At 26.4% G+C, this 24,670-nt stretch overlaps 1 protein-coding gene across 3 annotated transcripts in view; it reads left to right on the forward strand.

Moving 5' to 3' along the window:
• Window positions 1–24,670, forward strand: part of E75 (ecdysone-induced protein 75) — a 107,623-nt gene that overhangs the window by 58,338 nt on the left and 24,615 nt on the right. Inside the window, exon 1 of one of the 3 annotated variants that reach the window (XM_074252493.1) lies at window positions 2,840–3,005. The exons of the other annotated variants lie outside the window; for them this stretch is intronic. Within the exon in view, the coding sequence (XP_074108594.1) occupies window positions 2,855–3,005 (151 nt within the window). The 5' untranslated portion in view covers window positions 2,840–2,854. Of the gene's footprint in view, window positions 1–2,839; window positions 3,006–24,670 lie in introns of those variants that run through there. 3 annotated transcript variants of the gene reach the window in all.

A 24,670-nucleotide genomic window follows, 5' to 3' on the forward strand; every position in this document is an offset into this window, starting at 1 on the left:
GTGGATTGAATGGAAGGATTAGTTATGTGTTATTTGGTAATTTAGATTTATATAATATATATTAATAGAAAAATAAAATAAAGAGAGAAAGAAGAGTAACATATTGAAAGAAACAAGTGAAGAAAGACGAAGAGGACAAGACGCATGCGTCACTGATCTCAAGGCCTCGATGTATTAGCTCTTAGCGTTCGCCTCGTGTTGTCCTACTTTCCTTCTCGCTCGGTCAACGACCCGACGTTCCTTCCCCCAACGCTAGGTAAATTTCCAAGATATAACAACTAATACATTCTCCCTTTCAACTATCATTGTCGCGCACGCGTCATTTTCCCCCTCTTCAAAAATTTAGACGCTGATTGTAGTTTCGCGAGTCGCCAAATTTAATCGTGGCGCCACTGATCGCGAGTTTCCCACATGCTTGGATTCTGTTAACGTCGGCAATAAAGGGTACCCTCTCTTATCACCTCGCTATTTGCACGTCGCGCTCGCCAATTTCTCGACGTCGATAAAGAAGTTGTTTTTACGGTTTTATCACTTGTTGTATTAATTACCGCGGAAAAATTATTAATTTAAATAAAAAATTGACTTGATTTAATTCTGAGGAATAATCATTAAATTAATGATTTTTAACAAATAACAAATTTTACGTTTATTTGTTTTTTGCAATCGAGTGAAGCTATCAGTAGAGAAAAAAAAATCTAGATTAAATTATAAAACATAAGCATGAATGTATTCAATCCGGATTGATTATGCTGTACAACAAAATTACGAATCAAAATTTATAAAAAAATTTGCTTAACAGGTTGGAATAGGTTTAAGACTTTCATGGGCATACTTTAATTTGTCTTGAAATTTCGTCTTAATGATTCATTAATAATGTCGGTCAATGCCAAATTTACAGACGTCAAATCGAATAAATAAAATCAAGTTGACGTAAACTTGCTGACGGAATAGGACGTAGCTTACGGAAATAGTTGGGCTTATAACTGGCTTACGTCAAGTTAACGTTTACCTTGAGTGAACCTTTCGGACAATTTTAATTAATTTCAGCAATAGGCTTACCTTAAATTAAAATATTACCGACTGCACACAGAAAAAAAAATTTACTTGATTCTAGAGAAAAATTCTGGAACCAAAAATATCATTTTTATTCCAGCTTGAGGCTGGAAGGCTGAGATATTTATTTATTGATTTTAACTCTTGATTTAATAGATATAAAGTACATTTTAAATTCGGCAACTTGAAAGTACCGACAGTACCTCAGGTCATAAAATTGTCCTTTTCCTGCATCCAAATATAATATGTTCCGATTTCATGGCATCTACAGTATTGTTGCTATTTTAAACAATTTTAAAGAGGGTAATTGTCTTAAATCAAGTAAAATTTCCTTAAATCAAGAATTTTTATACTCAAATAAAAAATATCAACTTCTTCAAAATTATATACTTGATTCAAGAATATTTTTTGTTTGTGCACGGAAAAAAAAAGTGACTTTAAAATTTTATCAGATGATACAAAAATTTTATCGATATACGTTTGACGTACCTTCAAACTTTGAAATAAATTTTTCAAGACAATTTTTTTTTTTTTGGCATTGAACTAGTGTCATCAGTAACTGGGTTACTTTCTTTATCTTAGGAGTTACACTGATAAATATTAAAAAATAATTAATCCATTTTTTAATTCAAATAAAACATTATTATAATTTTTGTTTTTATTTTTTTGTTTTAGGTAAGTCCAACAACTTTTGATGATCTAGCAAAAGCTAAAAATTATTATCTCCAATATGTAAGTTTTTTATTACTAATTACTGAACATCTTTGCTATTTATCCGAAAAAAATTGTGTTTATTGATACAAAAAAAAAAAAAAAAAAAAAAAAAAAAAAAAAAAAAAAGACTATACAATTAATGATAATTTAACGATACGAGGAAATTAAATTTCGCGCCTTAATTTTCCAACCAATAAAAAATCGAGGACCATATTTTTGCGATAATTCGATACTTAGTTTTATTTCATATATTTTAATTAAAAAAAAATACATAGAAATAAAAATTAACTTGAATCAAGAAAATAATTTTTTTTGTTTTGGTTTAAAAAATTATTAAACACTGATAATTTTAAAATTAATTGTAAAAATTTGGATAATTGCTACTTTTTACAGTACAACATTATAAATTTAAAAATGTAGAATTTTTATTTTTTTTTTAAATTGAAAAAAAAAATTTAAACATTATAAAGATGAAATTTTTTCTAATAATATATCACACATATCAAAGCTTTAATATACATTAAATTATTATCAACTTACATTCGTATATCATTGAATTGCACACTCTAGGTGACTGAACTCCCTACGATGCACTTTTATTTATAAACTCATACATATATCCATTTCTGATGACGAGCGAATAAACTTAAGAAAAACCTGAGACACCGGTCAGAAATAAACTCAATAAATTTCCTTGAACTAATATTAAATAATCCAAATATTAACTCAGTACTTTTTCTCGTAAAGCTATCCCTCTTTTTTTAATAAAAAAAAATGTTTGCAGCTAATTTTCCTTGTAGGAAAATTTTAAAAATCCAAACAAAATTAATTAATAAAATAAAAAATACCAAAGGACATTTATAACGCAAAAAATATCCAGTAAATAATAAAAGCTGACGCTTGCGCTGGAAAGATCCTGTCGAATGACCCCCTCCATTAATGTATCAACCCCTAAACGAGTATCCCAACAAATCCTGATGAACAGTATCTCAACGTGTTTTTGATTAAACGGATGCTCCTTGTCTTTTAATTAGTTACATAATCCAATCAAAAGTTAATAAAAAAGTTCCATAAAATAAAAATAACAATGTCAAATACATCGGACGAGTGTGTGAGTGAAAATTTGGCCGATAAAAAAATTAATCTGCCTAATTTGGATCCTGTTCAAGTCTGTGAAGTTACCATCGTTATTAACGAGACAGAAAAAGTAAAACCTCAACGATCTTATCGTGAAAGAGGTGCGTTAATTAATTTAATAAAATTTTCTGAGCCAAAAATATTTTAAACGGTAAAATTCTTCGATTGAATTTGAAAAAAATTTTTTTAAATTTTCAATTGCTGAAAATTCGGGCAGTAAATTATTGAAGGAGAGATTTTTGCAGTAAAATAGAATTTAGGGGTGATATATTTTAAATTTAAAGAAATTTTTTTGTGAAGAAATATTTAATTGAAAGTTAAATAAGGATTAATTGAAAGTTTTGATAAACAAAAGGAAACCTGGATAATATCGAGATTTATTAAATGGTAGTATTGATTTTCCACCGGTAAGCAGTTTCACGTGCTCACTGACATTGACATTGTCCCTGAGCTTAGCTCTTGCCATCTAGTGGACGTGAAACAACTCAATCTTGTATATATTCGCATTAATGTTTCGCATTAAAACCGTCCGATGACTCTGATGCTATGAAATTCGCGAGAAATTTGAAGAAAATAAATTCGCAAAATTTTTGGATCAATTTTTTTTTTTAATTTTGAGGGGAGGAATTGAAATTTTTGGAAAATTAAGCAAGTTTTGGCGAAAAAAAGGAAGCTTTGAATTTAAGTTACTTTAGTTACTTTAGTAACTTTGCTGCTTCCCGTTAATACAAGCGGAAGACGCAAATTCCGTCATTGTGACTGTTTCTTCGTGAGAACCTTACGGTACCGGAGACTAGTTAATCGTGGGAGCAACGGGGGATAGATTTTTCAGGTCGATTTATGACGACATTTTATGTGCAACTATAAGGATCGACGATCTAATCAAAGGATCGTCAAAAATGATCATTTTTTTGCTGTAATAATTTATTGTCTATCAATTTTTTGCTGATAAAAATAAAATTTTTTAAGAACTCAAATTTGGAATTATTAACATTTTTTTTTTTTTATTATTAATTACATTTTAAACTACTTAAATTATTTAACACTTTTCATGGATCGTAGAAAAATTTTAAGGAATAATTGCTAATTTTGAGTAATTTAAAAAATAATTTTTTTGGGTGCAAAAAAAAAAATTAAAATTAATTTAGCAGAAATTTTGTAATTTTAAGAATTTTTTTTACAAATAAATTATTTAGAAAATTAAAAAAATTAAAAATGCAATTTTTTAGAAATTAATTTTTAGAGCAAGATCATTTATTAAAATAAATTTAAAAATAGTTTTAATTAAAAATTTATTGATCTGAAAAATTGTATAGTAAAAAATTTTGCTTGTGAATAAAAAAAAAAAAAAAAGCAGTTATTCCCCGATATTTTTTTTTAACAAATTTTCTTGGGGATTATTGTACTTTTTTAATATTTTTTCTGGTAAAAAAATTTTCTATTTTTTTAAATTATAATTGATAATAATAATAATAAATAGGTAATTTTACAAAATTGGATATGTAAAAATGCAAAACACGGTTTTAATTAAAAATTTCATTTTTATTTGTTTATTTCACAAAATTACTTGTATATAAATTACATGAGCCTTCGAGGAAAAAATTACACTTAAATCTTGATGTATTTAAAATTTATACCTTATTTCATTTTGTATTTATTTTATCTACTACAATTCCGGGAATCTGGGTTAAAATTACAAAAATTTTATTAAAATTACAATTTTCTAATTTAATCGTTTATTTTGTAAGTTTAATCTATAAAAGTTTGATTTTTTTTTTTTATTTAATTTGGTATTTAAATTTTTTATTTTATTTAAGAAATTTTTTTATTAAATTAATTTTTTTTTTTTGATGAAATTAATTTTTTTTTAAATTAATAAAAAAAAAAAAAGAATTCACTTGAATCAAGTAAATAATTTCAAAAAAATTCATCTTCTTAATGTAATTAGAAAAATTCTTAAAAAAAAATTTTTTTCTTGGTCTAAGTAAATTTTATTTGATAAAAGAATTTTTTTTTTTACAATGAAACTTTTTAAAATTATTTTTTTTGGTTTAATAATTTTTCTCTTGATTAAAATTAATTTTTATTTTCTGTGTAATTTTACCATTACATTAAATACATAATAAATTATTTTTTTAATGAAATGTATGCACAAATTATGAAACTTAATAAATAGCTTTTAAACTTAAAATTTCATAATATTACCATATAATTAATTTATAAAAATATCAATAGTCGCGTAATAATAAGAGTTGGTCACTGTCATGCTTCATATAGATTATATATTATTTATACATAAGTTGTTTTTATATTATACGGTCCGGGTTAGGTGTCTGTGGAATAGTAATAGAGTAGAGGCGAATGTGCCGTTGGCCTACATACTTTTTTATGTAAACAACTCAATTTACTAACTCGAAGGTATTTCAAATGTGTTTTTAAATTTTATCCGAAAATACTTAGTTACGCAACGCGACTAAAATTAAAGCGAGTCTACCGAACATTATTCCAATTTTTTATTTACAATTTCTGACTGACCATCCATACACGCGACGAATTTTATAAATTTTATAAATTTTATCAATTATTCTATTAAAGTGTGTGTTTAAGTAAATTTACGATAAAAATTAAAAATATTATGTCATAATCAATATTCCTGTTTTTAAGAGATAAAAAAAAATAAATAATAGTACTACTTTGTAACAGAGCAGGGTCTATGTCCGCTATTGAGGTCTCCATCATCGTGATTATTTTTATTTATTTATTTTTTTTTTTTTCATTCTCTCTTACTCAACATTCATATAATATACATACATCAATACGACGTAGTCTCATTTTACAGTATTGTATTCTTTTTAAAAAAACAGTTATTGTTAGCAAAATTTTTAAATTTGCTAATTTTATTAGCAAAAAGTTTTTTTAAATTAAAAATTGTAAATTAAATTTTTTTTAATAAGAAAAAAATTTATTAAATCAAAAAATTATTACTAAAAAAAAAATTTAATAAATTATTTCTTGAAAAAAAAAAATTATTAAATTAAAAAAAAATTTTTTTAATTAAAAATTGCAAGTAAAATTTTTTTTTAACAATAAAAATGTATTAAATTATTTATTTAATCAAAAAATTATTAAACTAAACAGAAAGTTTTTTTTTTAATAAAAAAAAAAATTTATGAAGTTAAAAAAAAATTTTTTTTAAATAAAAAATTGCAAAAAAAATTTTTTTTTTTATTTATATTGCAATTGAAAGGTATGAAACATATTCGTTCTCTCTTGCAATGGTGAGAGTGCTTTCACCTTTCTTCGAGTATACGTATCAGTTGTGGTTACCTGTTCTTATCCCTCTCAGCTCTTTCTTCCTTGTTAACGTGCTTCTTTCTCTGAAGAAAGCTTTTACTCTCAATAGCGCTGGCGGGCAATGCTTGGAGAAAGCGCTCACGAGATTTTAATCCTTTATATCAATAATAAATTAACCATTAATAACATCAATAGTGTAAATTACAATTTGTTTACTTAAAATGGATTAAGTACAATTAAAATTAAAAAAAAAAAAAAATTTATTTAAATAGTGAACGAAGAAATAAATTTATTAAACGGCATTTTATTTGTCTGAACAATATCGGGCACTAACCCCTAAGTGAATCAAGGACGTCGTAATGATTCTTTTTTTTTTTTTTTTTTTTTTTTTTTTATTATTATTTATATCGCAAGTCTAAAACAATTTATCTTCAGTCGACTACATGCTTTAATATCATGTTAAATAAATATTATTAAATTCTTTAATTGCCGAGTTATGAAATTGATTATAAAAATAACAATAGAATTTAATAAAGAGTTTAATTAAATTAAATTAAATAATTAAAATTTTTTTTTTTAATTTAATATAAGCTCATTCCGATGTTACACTCTGCGAGACTTTTCATTTGAGTACCCACATCAATTTTTCATATATTTTATATATTTATATATATTATATATATGTATATATATTAAATATATAAAAAATGCCATGTGGGTACTCAAATGAAAGCTCTTGATGAGTGTAACATCGAGATGAGCTTAGATCTTAAACTTTCGTCCTTTTTGTCCACTTTACTTACTAAATCATCAATACCATCATTACTGAATTTTCCAAAGTTTTTATTTGTAAGCAAAGATCTGACTGGTAGTTTGTAAAATCTTGAGTAATGAAGTTCGAAGGATATAAAACATTGAAGTATTTAACTGAGTAGAGAAAGAATGCGGAGGTGGAAGTGAGAAAAAGAAGAATAAAGAATAAAGACATGCATTACTTAAAACGCTGTAGACTCGCTAATAGCTGAGGGCAATGACCAACCATGATCTATAACTACAACTAAATAAGATATAAGATATAAATACATACAGGTATAGTACACTACAGATATTTATATTTATACATACATATGCATGTAATAATAAGTGTTTTTAAGTACTCTGCCGTAATGCTGGTTAACTTGTTGACAACCGTTGAAAATAAGATTTTAAACTATATACATGGGCATTGCGTAAAAGTAACGCTTTAATTTTTGCACTTAGGGGAGAAAGATTTAGGTCGCTGATAAGATCGAAGATTGGCACGCGCACCGCCTGTGTGTTATATATTTTATGATAAACATTTTATCCAAATATTTTATTAAGTTTTTTTTAATTTATCTGCTTAATAAGCTAATATTTTAATTTATTTATTATTATTATTATTATTATTATTATTTTCAATAATAATTTAAAAAAAAAATTTTTTTTTTTAATTTAATATTAAAGATATAAGCTCATCCCAATATTCCACTCATCGAGACCTTTTATTTGAGTACCCACATGCAATTTTTTATGTATTTTATATATTTGATATATATGATATTTGTGATATATATATATATATATATATATATATATATATATATATATATATATATATATATATATATAAAATATATAAAAAATTGCATGTGGGTACTCAAATGGAAGCTCTCGATGAGTGTAACATCAGAATGAGCTTATATCTTCAAAAATGTCAATAATTAAAAAATTACATTGTTTTTTGTCAACTAATGATATTTTTAAAGATATAAGCTCATTTTTATGTTAAACTCATTAAGACCTTTCATTTGAATACCCACATCAATTTTTCATATATTTTATATATTTATATATATTATATATATGTATATATGAAAAATATATGAAAAATGCATGTGGGTACTCAAATGAAAGCTCTCAATGAGTGTAACATAAAAATGAGCTTATTTATTCAAAAATACTAATTTTTTACATATTTTACATAATTCCCATGGAACCTTTTTTTCAACAAAAAAATTTTATATTTCATCTGAAAATTAAAATTGTCCAAAATTTTAATCAAATTAATTTCTTATCACAAAATTGCTCATTTTTAAAAAAAAAATTTTTTTCTCACTGCCCAATTAAAAAAAAATAACTGTTCATAAAATAAAAAATAAAAAATAAAATATCGTTTTATATTTGTATTATTTCAATCAACGTGGCCTCGTTACCAGATGAAAAACATTTGAATCACGTCGGGACATTGACTCGGGATATTTGCGAGGTTGCGAATATGCGAATCTACAGGTCACTCACCGGATTGTAAGCTAGAGAGTTCGCGCCACGTGCTTTACACTATTCACATTACGATGGACCTTTTATGTGTTAGTGCTTTGCTTTTGCACGTAATAGCAATAGTATCCACACACACACACACACACACACACACATATATATATATATATATATATATATATATATATATATATATATATATATATATATATATATATATAACATAAAAGTATATATACGTGACTTAATATGGACATACAACTTGTTCATATATACTTATACTTGTCTCTGTGTTACGCGTGTATATCCCCTTCCGCGTATATCCTTCGACATGTCAAGGATATAACGGACTTCGTGGATACACGTGGCAAAGGATCATCGTCCTGAATGATAATGTTTTATGTATTTTTTATTTTTTTTATCGTTTATCGGTTATCTTTCCAATTATTTATTGTTTTTTCAATTTCATTGCAGTCATACGATTTTATTGAATGATTAAATCTCAGTGTTTTTACAACTGAGTCAATTGAAATTTAATTTAAGTATTTTAATTTTTATGCATTGCTTTATTTTTGCTTTGTATGTAATAAAAAATATTTTAAATATCTACAGAAAATAAAAAATATAAATAAATTTTTTTTCTAGACAAAATTTATTAAATTTTTATTTTTAAAAAATTATTTTTGAATCAATGGAATTTTTACACTTGAGTCAAATTTTTTATTTTTTTTTTGGGTAAAAAAATTTTAATTTGAGTTTAAATTTACAAACATTAATTGAAGCAAGTAAATAAATTTTTTAGTGACAAAAAAAAATTTTTTATTAGCTCAAGAAAATAATTAAAAAAAAAAAATAACAAATTTTTCTTTTTTCATAATAAATTAATAATTATTTCATAAAAATTAATGCTAAATTTCTTATTAATAAAGTGGATGCGGATTAAGATAAAAACCTTCGTTCGCACCGAAATCACTTTGATGTTATACTCAGACGACAGAGTTTAATTCAATTTAAATTTAGGTAATCTGTGAATCAATAAGTAGGACAAAACAGTAATTGAAATAAATTGGTAATGATTACAATTGTCTTGACACTGATAAAAAAACGCGTGTGACACTTTGTAAACATGATATACTTTTGGTATAACTTACTGCTCTATATTCTCGCGTCATATATTTTTTTACAAATATTTATTTTTAAAAAATGGACAATATTGTGATAAGAAATTAGTTAAAAATTTGATTTCTTATAAAAAATTTTTTCATAGAGTAATTTTCATAAAAAAATTTTTTTTGGTTTGAAAAAAAATAATTTAAGATAGAAAACTTCCGAATTTTTATCGAAAAACTATGAAACTTTTTTTTCAACAATAACGTTAAATTTATTTTAGTTAACAATAAAATTTTAAATCAATTAATTTTTTTATTACAATATTATTAAGAGAATAAGAAAAATTTTATGTCGAGGATATTCATATGATGAAATCAGTTTTTTTTATAATTATTTAGGCTGCATTTGAAAATATCTCAAGATACATGATTAAAAAATGACCTTGTATCTTGTGAATTATTGACATTTTTAACGATATAAGCTCATCCCGAAGTCACACTCATCAAGAGCTTTCATTTGAGTACCCACATCAATTTTTCATATATTTTATATATTTATATATATTATATATATGTATATATATTAAATATATAAAAAATGTCATGTGGGTACTCAAATGAAAGCTCTTGATGAGTGTAACATCGGGATGAGCTTACATCTTTAAAAATATCAATAATTAAGAAATGACCTCGTCAAAAAAAAAATTTTTTTTATAAAAAAAAAAATAAAATTGTTTAAAATTTTGAACAAATTAATTTTTTTTCTAAAAATTATCTTAAAAAAATTGAATCCAAAATTATTTTCAAAGCAATTAATAAAATTTTATTTCAAATAAAAAATAAAGAATTGAGTATTTAATTTATATAAAAATAAAACAAAGTCCTAAAAGTATAAATAAAAATTACATATTACTCACTTGTAATAGAATTTTTTGTATACATTTTTTTTTTTTAATAATAAAACAAGTCGAGAAGAGTTAAGTATAAGGCCAATGGCATTTCGTCATTAGCCGGGCAAGTTGAATAACCGGCATTACGTCACTGGCTCACGTTTGCGAAGTGTTTTAAAGCTAAAGAGGTAAGAGGAGCAAGGAACGCGTAGTGAGTTCGCGAGTAACAACTTACAGCTTGCGGAGGGGGAAGAAAACTCACTAGGTGGGGGAGATGGAGGTCGATCACCTACGTACGAGAGTCAGTGACACCTTGAGGTAAAAAATTCTTCCCTCATTTAGATTTTTTATCATTTTATTAACCTCAAAAGCTCTCATTGTTATTAAAGGACTCAATTTTGCGGAGCTTATTTCTTTTTTTTTTTTTATAATCTCAATATCACTCGCCAATATTCTCTCGACTGCAATATTGAGATTGCGACACGTGATTCTCCACGTGAGAGACATTTTACCCCAAAAATTTATTTTTTTTATCACGTTGAATTAACTCGTGAATTTTATTGAATTTTTTATCAAAAATTAAATTGAATTATTTTTTATTTTAATTAAATTTTAAATTTAGACGACTGAAAATTTTTTTTAAGGAATTGAGGTCACTTGGTCTTTTCCTTATAAATAATTTCCGCTTGAATATTAATTCATTCATATCACAACAATGAAAAAACAAGACTAATATAATTTCATTCATCATTTTTTTTAAATCAAATTTTTTTATTTTTTTTTCAACAAAAAAAAAATTTTTTTTTTTCTTGAAATAAAATTTTTTTTAATTTTAAACAAATAAATTTTTTATAAAAAAATTGTTTAAAATTTTAAACAAAAATTTTTTTCAGTGTAATATTTAAATCTTTTCAAAGAATCATTAAAACACACGATAAATAAAAAAAAAAAAATTCCAAAAAAAAATATTTAACAGTAATATTAAAATTTAAATTAATTGAATTTTTTTTTTTTTAATAATACGCAGAATGATTTTTTAGTTTGCGAAACAGAAGGAGTGAGGTCTTCGAACTTTTCGCGTTTCGGTCACGGCCAGTCAATGCTTTATTCCTCTCTCGTGATTATCCTCCTTCAATACAAGGGAATAAGTCGACTATTCGCAAAGCTTCAAAGACTCGAAACGAAAAACGATAAATTTTATTGCTCTTACATCCTTGAATTTATTCAAGGACATATATTATTTAGAATCCAAAAAAATCCTACATTCACAATCTATCCTCGTACCAATCGATCACTTTAATTTAAAATATTCTGATTATTATTTCCGGTCTAATCTTAAGGACTTTATCCTTGTAATTTTATAAACTAAGTCTTTCTTTATTTTATTCGTCCTTTTTCGGTCAGTAATCTTATTGTATCTGCTCAACAAAAGTATATTCAATTGAATACTTTGTCCATAGTTTGTAATTACTAGTCAAACAATTTTTAAATGACAATTAACAAAAATTTATTTTTAGTCGATTTTATAATCAAAAAATTACATTGTTTTTTGTCAAATAATGATATTTTTAACGATATAAGCTCATTTCGATGTTACACTCATCAATACCTTTCATTTGAATACCCACATGCAATTTTTCATATATTTTATATATTTATATATATTACATATATGTATATATGAAAAATATATCAAAAATGCATGTGGGTACTCAAATGAAAGCTCTTGATGAGTGTAACATCAGGATGAGCTTACATTTTTAAAAATATCAAGAATTAAGAAATTACCTTGTATTGTTTTAATTACTGACAATTTTAAAGATATAACCTCATTTTGATATTAGACTCATCAAGACCTTTCATTTGAATACCCACATGCAATTTTTCATATATTTTATATATTTATATATATTATATATATGTATATATGAAAAATATATCAAAAATGCAAGTGGGTATTCAAATAAAAGGTCTTGATGAGTATAACATCGAAATGAGCTTATATCTTTAAAAATATCATTAGTTGACGAGATACGATGCCATTTTTTAATTATTGATATTTTTGATAAAAATTTTAAAAATTTTTATAAAATTAATTAATTTATAAAACCAGCAAGAAAAAATATAATTTTATTTTTTAAATAATTAAACAAGTGAAAATTTATTAATAAATATGTAACAAATAATAAATTGATTATGTAACACAAAAATGAGACTAGAAGCAATTAAATTTATTCGGTCAATGATTTTCTTACATAACATGTTAGAAAAAAAAAGTACATATGAAATACAAATAAAAATTAGTAATTATAATCAAGCAAAATTTAGAATCTATGTAGGAGTGTTTAGCGTAATATAGAACTGAATAATGTTAGTGCAAAAACAGGTCTTTAGTGTGTAAAGAGCAGAGAGTACAGGGTGTTGAGTTCAGTGACCCACCTAACCTCGGTACCGATGTTAAGTGAATACGCGACCACGCCAACGCACATTGGTCACTGGAAAAGACGACTGATGTACCGTGGGTAACCGCAAACCATGTTATCTATGCACTAGGTACTATTTCCGCGTCAGATTCTCGGGCAGACTAAGACACTGCTTGCATTTGAAAATCAACACGCTCCAATACTAAACGAGTATGCATATAAGCTTCTATACAATGTTAGCTATTATGTAGGTATATTTAAACTATGATGATCATTTTCGAGATTGTTTTCAGGTCGATGCTATCCAGGAGTTTAATTTTCGTGGGAAATTTGTTTAACTCCAGCTACCTCAAGGATTACTAAATCCCGGCAGGCGTTACGTGTGCTCTAAACACTAAATAGATAACCACGACCTAACCTATTCCTATTGCCGCGGACTTTCAACTAAATCAGTGACTTAGACACAACGTTTTACAGTTAGATGAACCGAATTCAAGAAAATTAAATGAGTCAATAAAATTTTTAAATAAAATAAACGTGTTAATTTTTTTTAACGGTACAAAAAATTAATATTCCTTAATTTTTGATATTTTTAAATATATAAGCTCATCCTGATGTTATACTCATCAAGAGCTTTCATTTGAGTACCCACATGCATTTTTCATATATTTTTCATATTTACATATATATAATATATATAAATATATAAAATATATGAAAAATTCATGTGGGTACTCAAATGAAAGGTTTCGATGAGTGTAATATCGGGATGAGCTTATATCTTTGAAAATATCAATATTTCACAAGATAAAATGTCGGGACACAAAATTTTTCTTATTCTCTTAATAATATAGATTATTATATATATATTTAATCTCAGAAAATATTTTCGATTAATAATTCATCATCCTTTATGAAAATATCGGATTCTACAATTAAAAAAAAAAAAAAATTGTTCTACTAATTTAAAAAAAAAAAAAAAAAAAAAAAGATTGAGATTTAAAATACATTTGTATTTATTAAAAAAATTTTTAATTTAAATTAAATCCAAATTTTTAAATAAATAAAAAAAAATTGCAATTTATAAAACCAAATTCTTGAAAAAAATTTTAACATTGTTTAATTAAAAATTACTTAAATAAAATCCACATATTACGTTATTTAATTAAAATGACTAAAAGTGGTATATATGATGATCTGATGATACTTTCTCTCTATTTAAATTATAACTCTCACCTAATGACTCGAATCGGAGACAGCAACACGACCGAGCAAGTCACTGATTGTCAATAATCACCGATAAATAATTATATTATAAATAATATATAATAAAAACTAAAAAATACGAATTACAATGGCTTTCACTGTAAATTTACTTTCTCCTGAGAGAGGCGTCATTGTCCATTGTCTACTCATTAAACTCTCTCGACCTGAACCTTTTAACTCTCGCTGATTCCCTACCAAATGAGTCAAATTGAATTCATGAAAGTGCACTTTTTCCATTAGATTATTCTTAATTATTCTTAAGAGCCGGGTTTGGTAGAAATTATAAAAAAATAGAAGAAAAATTATAAAAAAAAAAAAAAAGAGATTTTATTAGAAAAAGGGAGCAAAGAAAATAAGGGTTTTCCGGGTATACGGAAGATATGTGGATATAGAGCAATATGGTTAGCAATAATCGAGGTGATTGACCGGCGTCCAGTTGCGTTCACTAACCTCACGTTGGCAACTTCTTCCCACCACCCTCTCTACTCGCAATTTACCTTCTCCCTCTATCTCTTACTCTCTCTTACTCTCCTGTTTGCTCTCCTTCCATTTTGTTCACTCTGTGCTATTGTAGGACGTTTCGATTCTCATATATATGTCCTATGTATGCGCAATGTACAATGTACAAATACAATACACTGGATGTGTGTAACCCCGACGGTGTAGTGTGTCGCTCTAATCAATTTGGGGTGTTTGTTCGATCTGTAACACATTGTACCGGGTAAGGAAGTTCGTACCGTTTATTATTCCATAAAATAATTGTTTGGAATATTTTGCACGACTCATCAAGCGAAGCGTTACGATCGAAAAAATTTTTTTTGGCATGTTTGTCAATAAAAATTTACTTCTATCGAAATATTTAATTTTTTGAATTTTCTCAAAACAAAAAAAATTTCTTGGCTTAAATAAATTTTCTTGGATCAAGATACGTATTTCTTAAAGCAAGAAAATTAATTTTATTGGAATAAGTGAAATTTCTTGTCAAAAAATATTTTTTTTTTTGCTCAAGAAAATAATTAGGAAAAATATTTTCTTGACCCAAGTGAATTTTTTTTTTTCTTGAAAAAAAGGAAAATTTCTTGACTGGAGAACAAAATTCTTGGCTCAAGAAAATTTTCGGGTGCCTGAAGGAAGACCGAAGTTGTGTTTTGGGCGAAGTAAAAATTTTTCGATACAATAAATTTTTATATTTGATCAAGATTTTTAGATACTTTAGGGAAGCAGCGCCACCTACTTCAGCTGAGAAAAAAATTTTTTTCCCCTCCGGGTGTAAAGCGTCAACTTTAGCCCCGCTGCGCTAAACAAAGTTTCCGCTTTACACCTTCGTCAGGGAAAAAAATAGTATACACTCCTCGGGAAGTAAATAAGAAAGCCTCAGATCACATGTTTGTTGACCTCGGCTTCGCCTCGGCCAACAATTACATGTGATCTGAGACATTTCTTACTTTACTTCCCTCGGTGTGTAATATACTATTCTTACCTTGAGAAAATTTTTCTAGAGAATATTTGATACCCAATTTATATTATTATTTTAGCGTGCAATTATATACATATTGAATGAAAAAAAATGATGAAATATCTTCTTATTTGAGATTTTAACCAATAAAAATATTAATGAAAATTTATTACCAAGATATTTAATTTTTTTGAGCAAGAGAGAAATTTTCTCAAGACAAGAAAATTAACTTCTATCAAGAACTCAATTTTTTGGAGCAAGAGGCTGAATTTTTTTTAAATTAAAAAGGTTTTCTTGACTTAAATAAATTTTAAGTCAAGTCGCAATTAAATAAGCTTCATAAGTCGTGCACTTTTGGATTCTCCAAGCATTTTTTTAAAATAAATTAACACGTCAAAAAAACCACAAGATACTTTTGTCCGTCTATATTCAAAAATTTATTTACGACCGGTGATAAGACAACTTTTGAGAAAATAAATAGTTTTGTAGTCGTAACTCAACATGCAATTCTAGCTCGTTCGTCAAACTATGTCATATGGATAGGAAAAAGTTCTACAGAGTTAACAACTTTTATTTACCCGAGTCCCGTGTCTAATTGTCATTTTAAGGTAACACAGAAACTGTGAGTTTAAGCAGCAACATTAACCTAACTGGTCAATCGACATCCTTTGCTTTTAAAACTAACTTTTACTGTTACTTACTGAACATATTTTAAAATTTAAATGACGTCGCCCATCAACCGAGCCCTTTTGTCACTGGGTATCTCAAATGTGAATTGATGAGGGTCTACTACTCTACTATTATGCACAGTTCGCTACAGTTATACCTAACCCTATGAATTTAAGTAATAGATTTCTGTGCTATAACCTTGCGCAAATCTATTCAAACTCTTTCGCAAATTTATTTCTTGTGATTATATGGAACTTTAGAAGTTAAATACCTCAAGGATATTTACCTAAGGGTCTAAAACAGTTATACCTGCGTCAAAATTTTCAAATTTGGTCTTAGCATTTATTTACATTGTTAAAAAAATTTTTTGAAGCCAATTTTTAAATTTATCTTGAAATTTTTCTGTTTAATTTAAATTATTGATTGGAATTAATAAATGTCGATAAAATGAAAGAATAAAACAAATTTTTAAATTGAAAAGTCAAAGTGGATCGAAGCTCGATGACTTTCGATGAAAAAGCGAGTCGAATTGAACTCTCAATCGGTTCCCGAAGATTCTCGATTTCGTGAGCAGGGTGGTGGCAGGTATCAAGGAGCGATGAACTCGGTCACCGGGCAACAAACTGCAAGCCAATGTAGGCATCCACCGACACACCTTTCCATGTGCACATGTGCTAATACATCATTCCTTTTTGTGTGTGTATGTATCAGTACATACGTTTGTAACTTACACAAAACAACAAAAACACGTGAACATATTTACAAGATTGAAAACGTGACGACTGACTGGACTGTATTTTACTTTTTTTTTTTTTTTTTTTTTTTTTTTATTATCACATTTAATTTCTTTGAAGCAGAATTCTGGGCTTTAATGGTATTTTTCATTATAAATTAATTATTAAAATTTTCTGTTAAATATTTTTGTGTTAAAATTTAACACTTTTTTGGGTTAATTCAACACAATAAATGTAAAATTTACAAATAAAAGTGTTAAATATTTAATACAAAAATATGCAAAATTTTACTCACGCAAAAAATGAAGTCAGATTACATAATTATAAAATTCGAGAACATGTAATGGTAATAGTGTATTTATAAATACACAATGAATCACATAAAAAAGAAGGAGATGTAAAGAGAAGACTCTCGAATGTTTGAGATTACGTGGATCTTTTCTGGGCGTCATGAATAGCGGTCTATATCGTGTTCGAGTCGACGCTTGGCTCTGGAACGACGCACGACATTTGTCGTAAACAATTCATTAACTCCATTCTTCACGTCCAGAGTGCACGTTTAGGGTCGACGACCCGGTTCATATATAAACACTTACCGGATGGAGTAAAACAAGTGTATATTAGCCAATAATCATCCAGTGCCTATTTTTATAGTATTACACTGATAGAAAGGCAGCCTTGATTCGCGAACTTACTGTCTCTGCTTGTTATGCTTCAAAAATCCAATTTTTTGACTTGAAATATAATTATACAAAATTAAGTCTCTGCTTAGGAGAAGATTTAGCGACCATGCGCCACATAGCGGAGTTTTTTTAATACTACTGGTTATTTAAAAATTAGATACGGGCAGATATGAATATATTGGACTTAATTAAGGCATATTAAGCCATATAAAGACGTTTAAAAAATTATTAATGTTTTTTTTTTTGGGTCAGTATTGTCATTGATAAAATAAATTTGATAGAATGTGAAAAATGAAAAGAGTATTGGAAAAAAAGAATGTTGAAAGAATAAAAAAGATGTAAGAATTCCGTGGACGCAATTACCCTGAGCAGTAACTACGCTTGTCTGGCGAACGGTGAAAAAGCCCGTAGTCTAACCGTTGCTGCATAGCACGTTGACGTCGGGCGCTAGTGTGGGTTACCTGGTTAGTGACCGAGCAACCGAGTTCACTGGCATCAGCCCTCTTCCTGCAGCTTGGCTAATCCCAATCTCCTCGCCAACAAAACAAAGACAGAGTATATACAAGAAAGCTACTTATTCTTTTATTGATCTTCCACGCATAAATGTATATATGTACGTATAAATATAAATAATACCACCGAGAGAAAATAGTTATGATGAGAGTTTGACTTTGAATTTTAATGTGCAATAATGGGATTTGTTGTGTAGATGCTCGTGTGAGCTATTGCTATTGCTATTGCTATTACTTCTTCGTTCTAAGGTTTAAAATAGTCGTACATAGATATATGTGAAATACGCGGGTTAACGATATCACGTAAATTGCAGGTCGTTGCCTTTAAATCTTTCTCTTTAGTTTTACGCGAAAGTGCTTTCGCTGTAATTTCTCACATGCTTGTTATCTCTATGTAGATCAAATAAGTTTTGATTTTCTTTCTTATTACAAAAAGAAGTAAAATTAAAGAAATCAAAAAAAAAAAAAAACGAATTTTTTTTTTTAATTTAAAAGAAAAAATCATAAAAAAAAAAGAAAGACATAACATGTCCTATAGTATATTTTATTAAGTATACATTAGATTTAAATAGTTCCGAGACAGCCGATAGGTGGCGAGAAGTAGTCTAAATTTTTCACTTGCAAAACGGTAGATTAAGCGATTTATATCTTACATTTACGTTAAAATTTTTTATTGTAAATATAAATCTAATTGTTGATAAATTTTTTTCTCTAAAAATTTATATATATCTTGTATATTATTTTTCATAAATTATGTATAACAAGAAACAATTAATATTTTTATTATGATTTTAGTTCAATGGACAGGAATCATAAGAAGTAATAAAAACTATTTTTGTATTAGTTTTTTCCTTAATAATACTTTGATTATAATTTACTATTTTATTTTTAAGCTAGAATAGAAAATTAGACACAGAAAAAAAAATTTCTTGACTAAAAAACAAAATTCTTGGTCGCTTAAGAAAATAATTAGAAAGAAAAATATTTTCTTTGCTCAACACAAAAAGAACAAGATTACACTGGATATCATCCCAGAATATACTCAGTGATATCTGTGGTGAAAAAAATCCAGATTATACTCATTATTATCTGGATTATACTCATTATAATCTAGATTATACTCATTATAATCTGGATTATACTAGCTACTATCTAAAAAAAAATTTCACTTAATATAATCTAGGATGATATCCAGTGTAATCTTGTTTTTATCATGCAGAACTTTTTTTTTGTGGATTCAATTTTTATTTAAAATTGTAAATTTACTTTTTGAATCCTGAAATTATTTTTACGATAATTTTAAATATTTTTTAATGGCAATTTTTAAGAAAATAAATTATTTAATTTTTTTATACTTCAAAATTAATATAATATAAATAAAATAATGAATGATGAATGTAACTGTACTTAAACAATACGTTGATAAACATATGCGTGGAAGTGTCGAACGTGCGTGCGTAAGAGTGATATGAATGACATAATGTCGATGACTGCGTGACTCCTATGTACTTGGAGTGGCCGTCGACCCTATGATACAAATTACATGCTTTTTTTTTTTGTGTATTATTATTTTACTTTTATATTAAATTATTGCTCGCTGAAATTTAATAAAAATAACAACCGATACTTTCATGATGAATAATTTAACAACCAATGAATCATTTAAAAATTTTACTTTGCTTAAAAAAATACTAAGTTGTTTTTTTTTTTTTTTTTTTTTGTTTTTAATTAATCTTATTTAATTTAAATTAGGTTGGACGACCTTTTTTTCTAAATATAAGCAAATTTAGATATGACATATCAATGCATGTAATATTATATAACTTTTAAAAATTTAAACATTTATATCTCATGAATAAACACAACCAATTGATCACGTTCTAATTAACTTTATGATTTAAGTCTTAAAGTGTTTACATTTAAGCTAAAAGGTAAAATAAATGATATACACACTTGGGTATGTTTGTTATTTTTTTGACCCACATTATTTGGAGTCATTGCTCGCGATCGCTTTTATGTTTTAATAAAATTTAAACATTTTTATCTTATAATTATATTTATTTTTTTTTTTTTTGTAAAAAAAAATTTTCTTGCATTGATAGAAGGATTTATTTATATTTAATTAATTTTAGTAATAGTTACTAAATGATTTAGTAACAAACCTTAAATTACCAAATTTTTTTTTTTTTGGTTAATTAAATTAAATATCCTTAATTTAATAAAATTATTGGGTCGAAATTCAGCCGACAATTAAAATAAAATAACGAAGCCTATAAAGTACAAATAGTAAAGCTAAAATCCTTTGTTCATTTAATACGCGTCAATAATCTTATCCGTTAGGTTGTAAGATAAAAGAAATAGTAAAAATAAAGAAGAGCAATCAGTTGAATAGAGGTGAGGTCAGTTGGTATATAAACTATTGTGAATTAAAAAGCTAGGTGCACTGAGAAAACCGTTTGTTTGATTTAAATTCGTACACAGAAAAAAAGGCTCACTTGAGCCAAGAAAATATTTTTCTTCCTAATTCGAAAAAAAAATTTTTTTTGACAAGAAATTTCAATTATTCCAACAAAATTAATTTTCTTGCTTTAAGAAATACGTATCTTGATCCAAGAAAATTTATTTAAGTCAAGAAAATCTTGTTGTTTTGAGAAAATTCAGCCTCTTGCTCCAAAAAATTTAGTTCTTGATAGAAGTAAATTTTCTTGTCTTGAGAAAATTTCTCTCTTGCTCAAAAAAATTAAATATCTTGGTAATAAATTTTCATTAATATTTTTATTGGTTAAAATCTCAAATAATATTTCATCATTTTTTTTCATTCAATATGTATATAATTGCACGCTAAAATAATAATATAAATTGGGTATCAAATATTCTCTAGAAAAATTTTCTCAAGGTGAGAAAATTTTTTTCTCAGCTGAAGTAGGTGGCGCTGCTTCCCTAAAGTATCTAAAAATCTTGATCAAATATAAAAATTTATTGTATCAAGTATTTATGATAATTTGAATTAAGAAAAAATTATTTCGACCAAGAATAGAATTTCTCAAAAAATTTTTACTTCTCCCAAAACACAACTTCGGTCTTCCTTCAGGCCAACAATTTTCTTGAGCCAAGAATTTTATTAAAATAAATACACTGAATATTGTATCAAATAATTATTAGCGGTATTTAAATAAGAGTTTTCTTTACAATAAACGTGTCTTTGATTCTTATAAAATCCCATTTCAATTTCACCATGTAGATCACCGATAATAACTCTAATAGGAGCATGTGATAACAAAACAAACACACAGAAGTTGAAAAATAAGTCAACGAAGAAGAATAAAAAGAAGAAGCACAGGACGAGATAAAGAGAAGGGAGTTAATCGTTTGAGAGAGGGGAACGCATCCTCGGGGCCGTCCTAACGGTAGGGCGGGTCACTGGACGCGATGCAACTCTTTGCGAGCTTGCGAGTAAGGCCAAAGACTCTTTTATATCTTATGCACTCAAGTGCAATGCCCTACCTAAGTTTATTACTCTATGCTGACCTTATAATTCGCCAATAATTATTCTAATTTTTTTTTATCAATTTTTTTTTTTTTTAAATTCAAAATTATGATTAATTAGCATGCCTAGGGGTTAATTTAATTTTTTTTTAATTTTATTACAAATTATAATAATTTTTAGTTAAAAAAAAATTTTTTTTTAAATATTGATATTTAAAAATTTTTTTAGTTTAAAACAAATTAAACTAGATTAATCAATTCTGAGTCTACTGAACTCTCGTAATGGGGTTCGTTGATCCTGCAACTGAGGTGCTCGATGTTCATGACCGAGAGACTGGACTCTTTGCGATTCTTAGGACGATGACCCTGTTAATGCTTACCAGCAATATATACTAGCAGTATACAGAGAGAGAAATTTATTAGATAAAAATAAGAACATTTTATTTAAAATAATAAATTAAATAATTTATAAACTTATACTCTTGTAATTAGGTTTATATTTTAATTTAATTGAATAAATTTTTTTTTACCGAATTTATACTCAATTGACCCAACAAAAGGAATATTGATAAAATAATAAATATAAATATGTTTCTCAACGATTACTTCATCAAATCTAACTAGTAATTTAATAGTAGGCTAACGGTTTTCATTTCAATTTAATTATGGTGATAACCTAGTGATCGCTGTAACGTGAGTCATTAAAAATACTATATGTGTTTTTTTTTTTTTTTTTATAAATTAATTTCTCAATTGTCACATATATTTGTTTTATTTTAAAGTCGATGAACTTTTCGACTACTCATGATACCGAGAATACTTTTAAGTGTATTGATGAGCTCAATGACACTTTGAGTCATACGTAAAAAAAATTTCTACTTTTAAATAATATTGATTTCTTTTTTTTTTTTTTTTATTTATAGTAAAATTCAATATTTATGTCTAAAATTTTTAAAATAAATTATAATCTTTACTTATTAATTTTTTTCTGCAAAATTAAATTGATAAATTGAACAATTAAGTAGCTTTTTAAAGTTAATTTTGCAATTTTAATTATTTTTGCAAATTAATTAAGCGATTAGATAATTAAAATTTAGTGTCACTATTATTAAGAGAATTAGAAAAATTTTTACATAATTAAGAAATGACCTTGTATCTTGAGAACTATTGACATTTTTAAAGATATAAGCTCACCCCGACATTACATTTATCAAGAGCTTTCATTTAAATACCCACATATATTTTTCATATATTTTATATATTTATATATATTATATATGTATATATATAAAATATATAAAAAATGTCATGTGGGTATTCAAATGAAAGGTCTTGATGAGTGTAACATCAGAATGAGCTTAGATATTTAAAAATGTCAATAATTAGAAAATTACGTTGTTTTTTGTCAACTAATGATATTTTTAAAGATCTAAGCTCATCCTGATGTTACTCTCATCAAGAGCTTTCATTTGACTACCCACATCAATTTTTCATATATTTTATATATTTATATATATATATATATATATATATATATATATATATATATATATATATATATATATATATATTTAAATATGTATATATATATATATATGTAAATATGAAAAATGCATGTGGGTACTCAAATGAAAGCTCTTGATGAGTGTAACATCGAGATGAGCTTATATCTTTAAAAACGGGAATATTTAAGAAAGTACAGTGCAATTTAACAAAATTCATTATTTAATAAAGCAAAATTTTATGTAAAAATTGCAACGATGTAAATTCATAAAAATATTTAAAAATTTTTTTGTTAAAAAAATTAATAAATATTTAAATCCAACAAGCGGTATATTAATCAAAAATAAAATAATTAATCAGATAACTTAAATAAGAAAGAGCAAAAAGCCCCAAAAACGGTAACGCGTAGTCACCAGCAAGCTATGTGAATACTCTTTAACCCAGACTAAGACATGCCGTTCACGATGACGTCAGATTGTCTTCACATTAGTGTCCTATGATTGAGTGAGTGATTTGAGGAGAGAAAAAAATCATAATACGAGAAAAAGAGAGAGAGAGTTCATCGACCGTTTGCGTGGCGTCGAAGGGGTCGGCGCACTCCCATCAGCTATATGGAAAGAACTCTTTATGTTTCCCTCTCTTTTATATTATATACATCCATACACATGTATTTTGCAAAGTTAAGTTATATATATATATATATACACACCCAGCATGTGCTGTATGAATGCAACTGCTCACGTGCATGTGGATGCAGTTGTTACACTCCCACGTCGCTATGTAGTACCGTAATATTCGCGGAACCTGGGGTCCCCTTTGTTACGCCCTCCTACTCCTCCTTTGTTTCCTAGATCGTCTTCCCTCAATTTTCTAAGCATTCCCCGCTGAAATTAACCCAATATCCTTTTTTTTACGGCGTAGATTGATAGCTTAATTTCATCGAGCCTTTATGTAAAATATTTATTAGTTCTGCACTGAGAAAAGTGGATAGTTAGCTGAATTATAACGTCAAAAGTATAAAAATATAGTATTTTAATTTTTTTATAGTTACTTAAACTATGTATTAGTAGAACAAGCATATTTAAATTTTGAACAAAATACTAGGATGATTTTGACCAAGTAATTATTGAATAAAAAATCATTAAACTTGGCAGGAGTACGTAAATAATAGTCCTCCGTAAATTCATTCTTTTATTTTTAAATTTAATCATTGAAAAAAAAAATAACTAAATGATAAATAAATAGGCAGTATTCGCAAGTAAAATTGCCTTATCTCAGGACCCATCACATATTCAACTAAATAAATTTTACTATAAAGAAATTACTAATAAACGTACAACCAATATAATCTTTGAGATTGATTTAATTTTTTCATTATTCTTTATTTTAGTTTAGATAACTTATAAGACAGAATTATTAAAATGCAGCTAGGTCAGGGTAGAA

Source organism: Cotesia typhae, unplaced genomic scaffold, assembly GCF_013202065.1.
Source record: "Cotesia typhae breed Kobodo isofemale line unplaced genomic scaffold, CoteBio_Ctyphae scaffold_121, whole genome shotgun sequence".
NCBI classification, from domain to species: domain Eukaryota; kingdom Metazoa; phylum Arthropoda; class Insecta; order Hymenoptera; family Braconidae; genus Cotesia; species Cotesia typhae.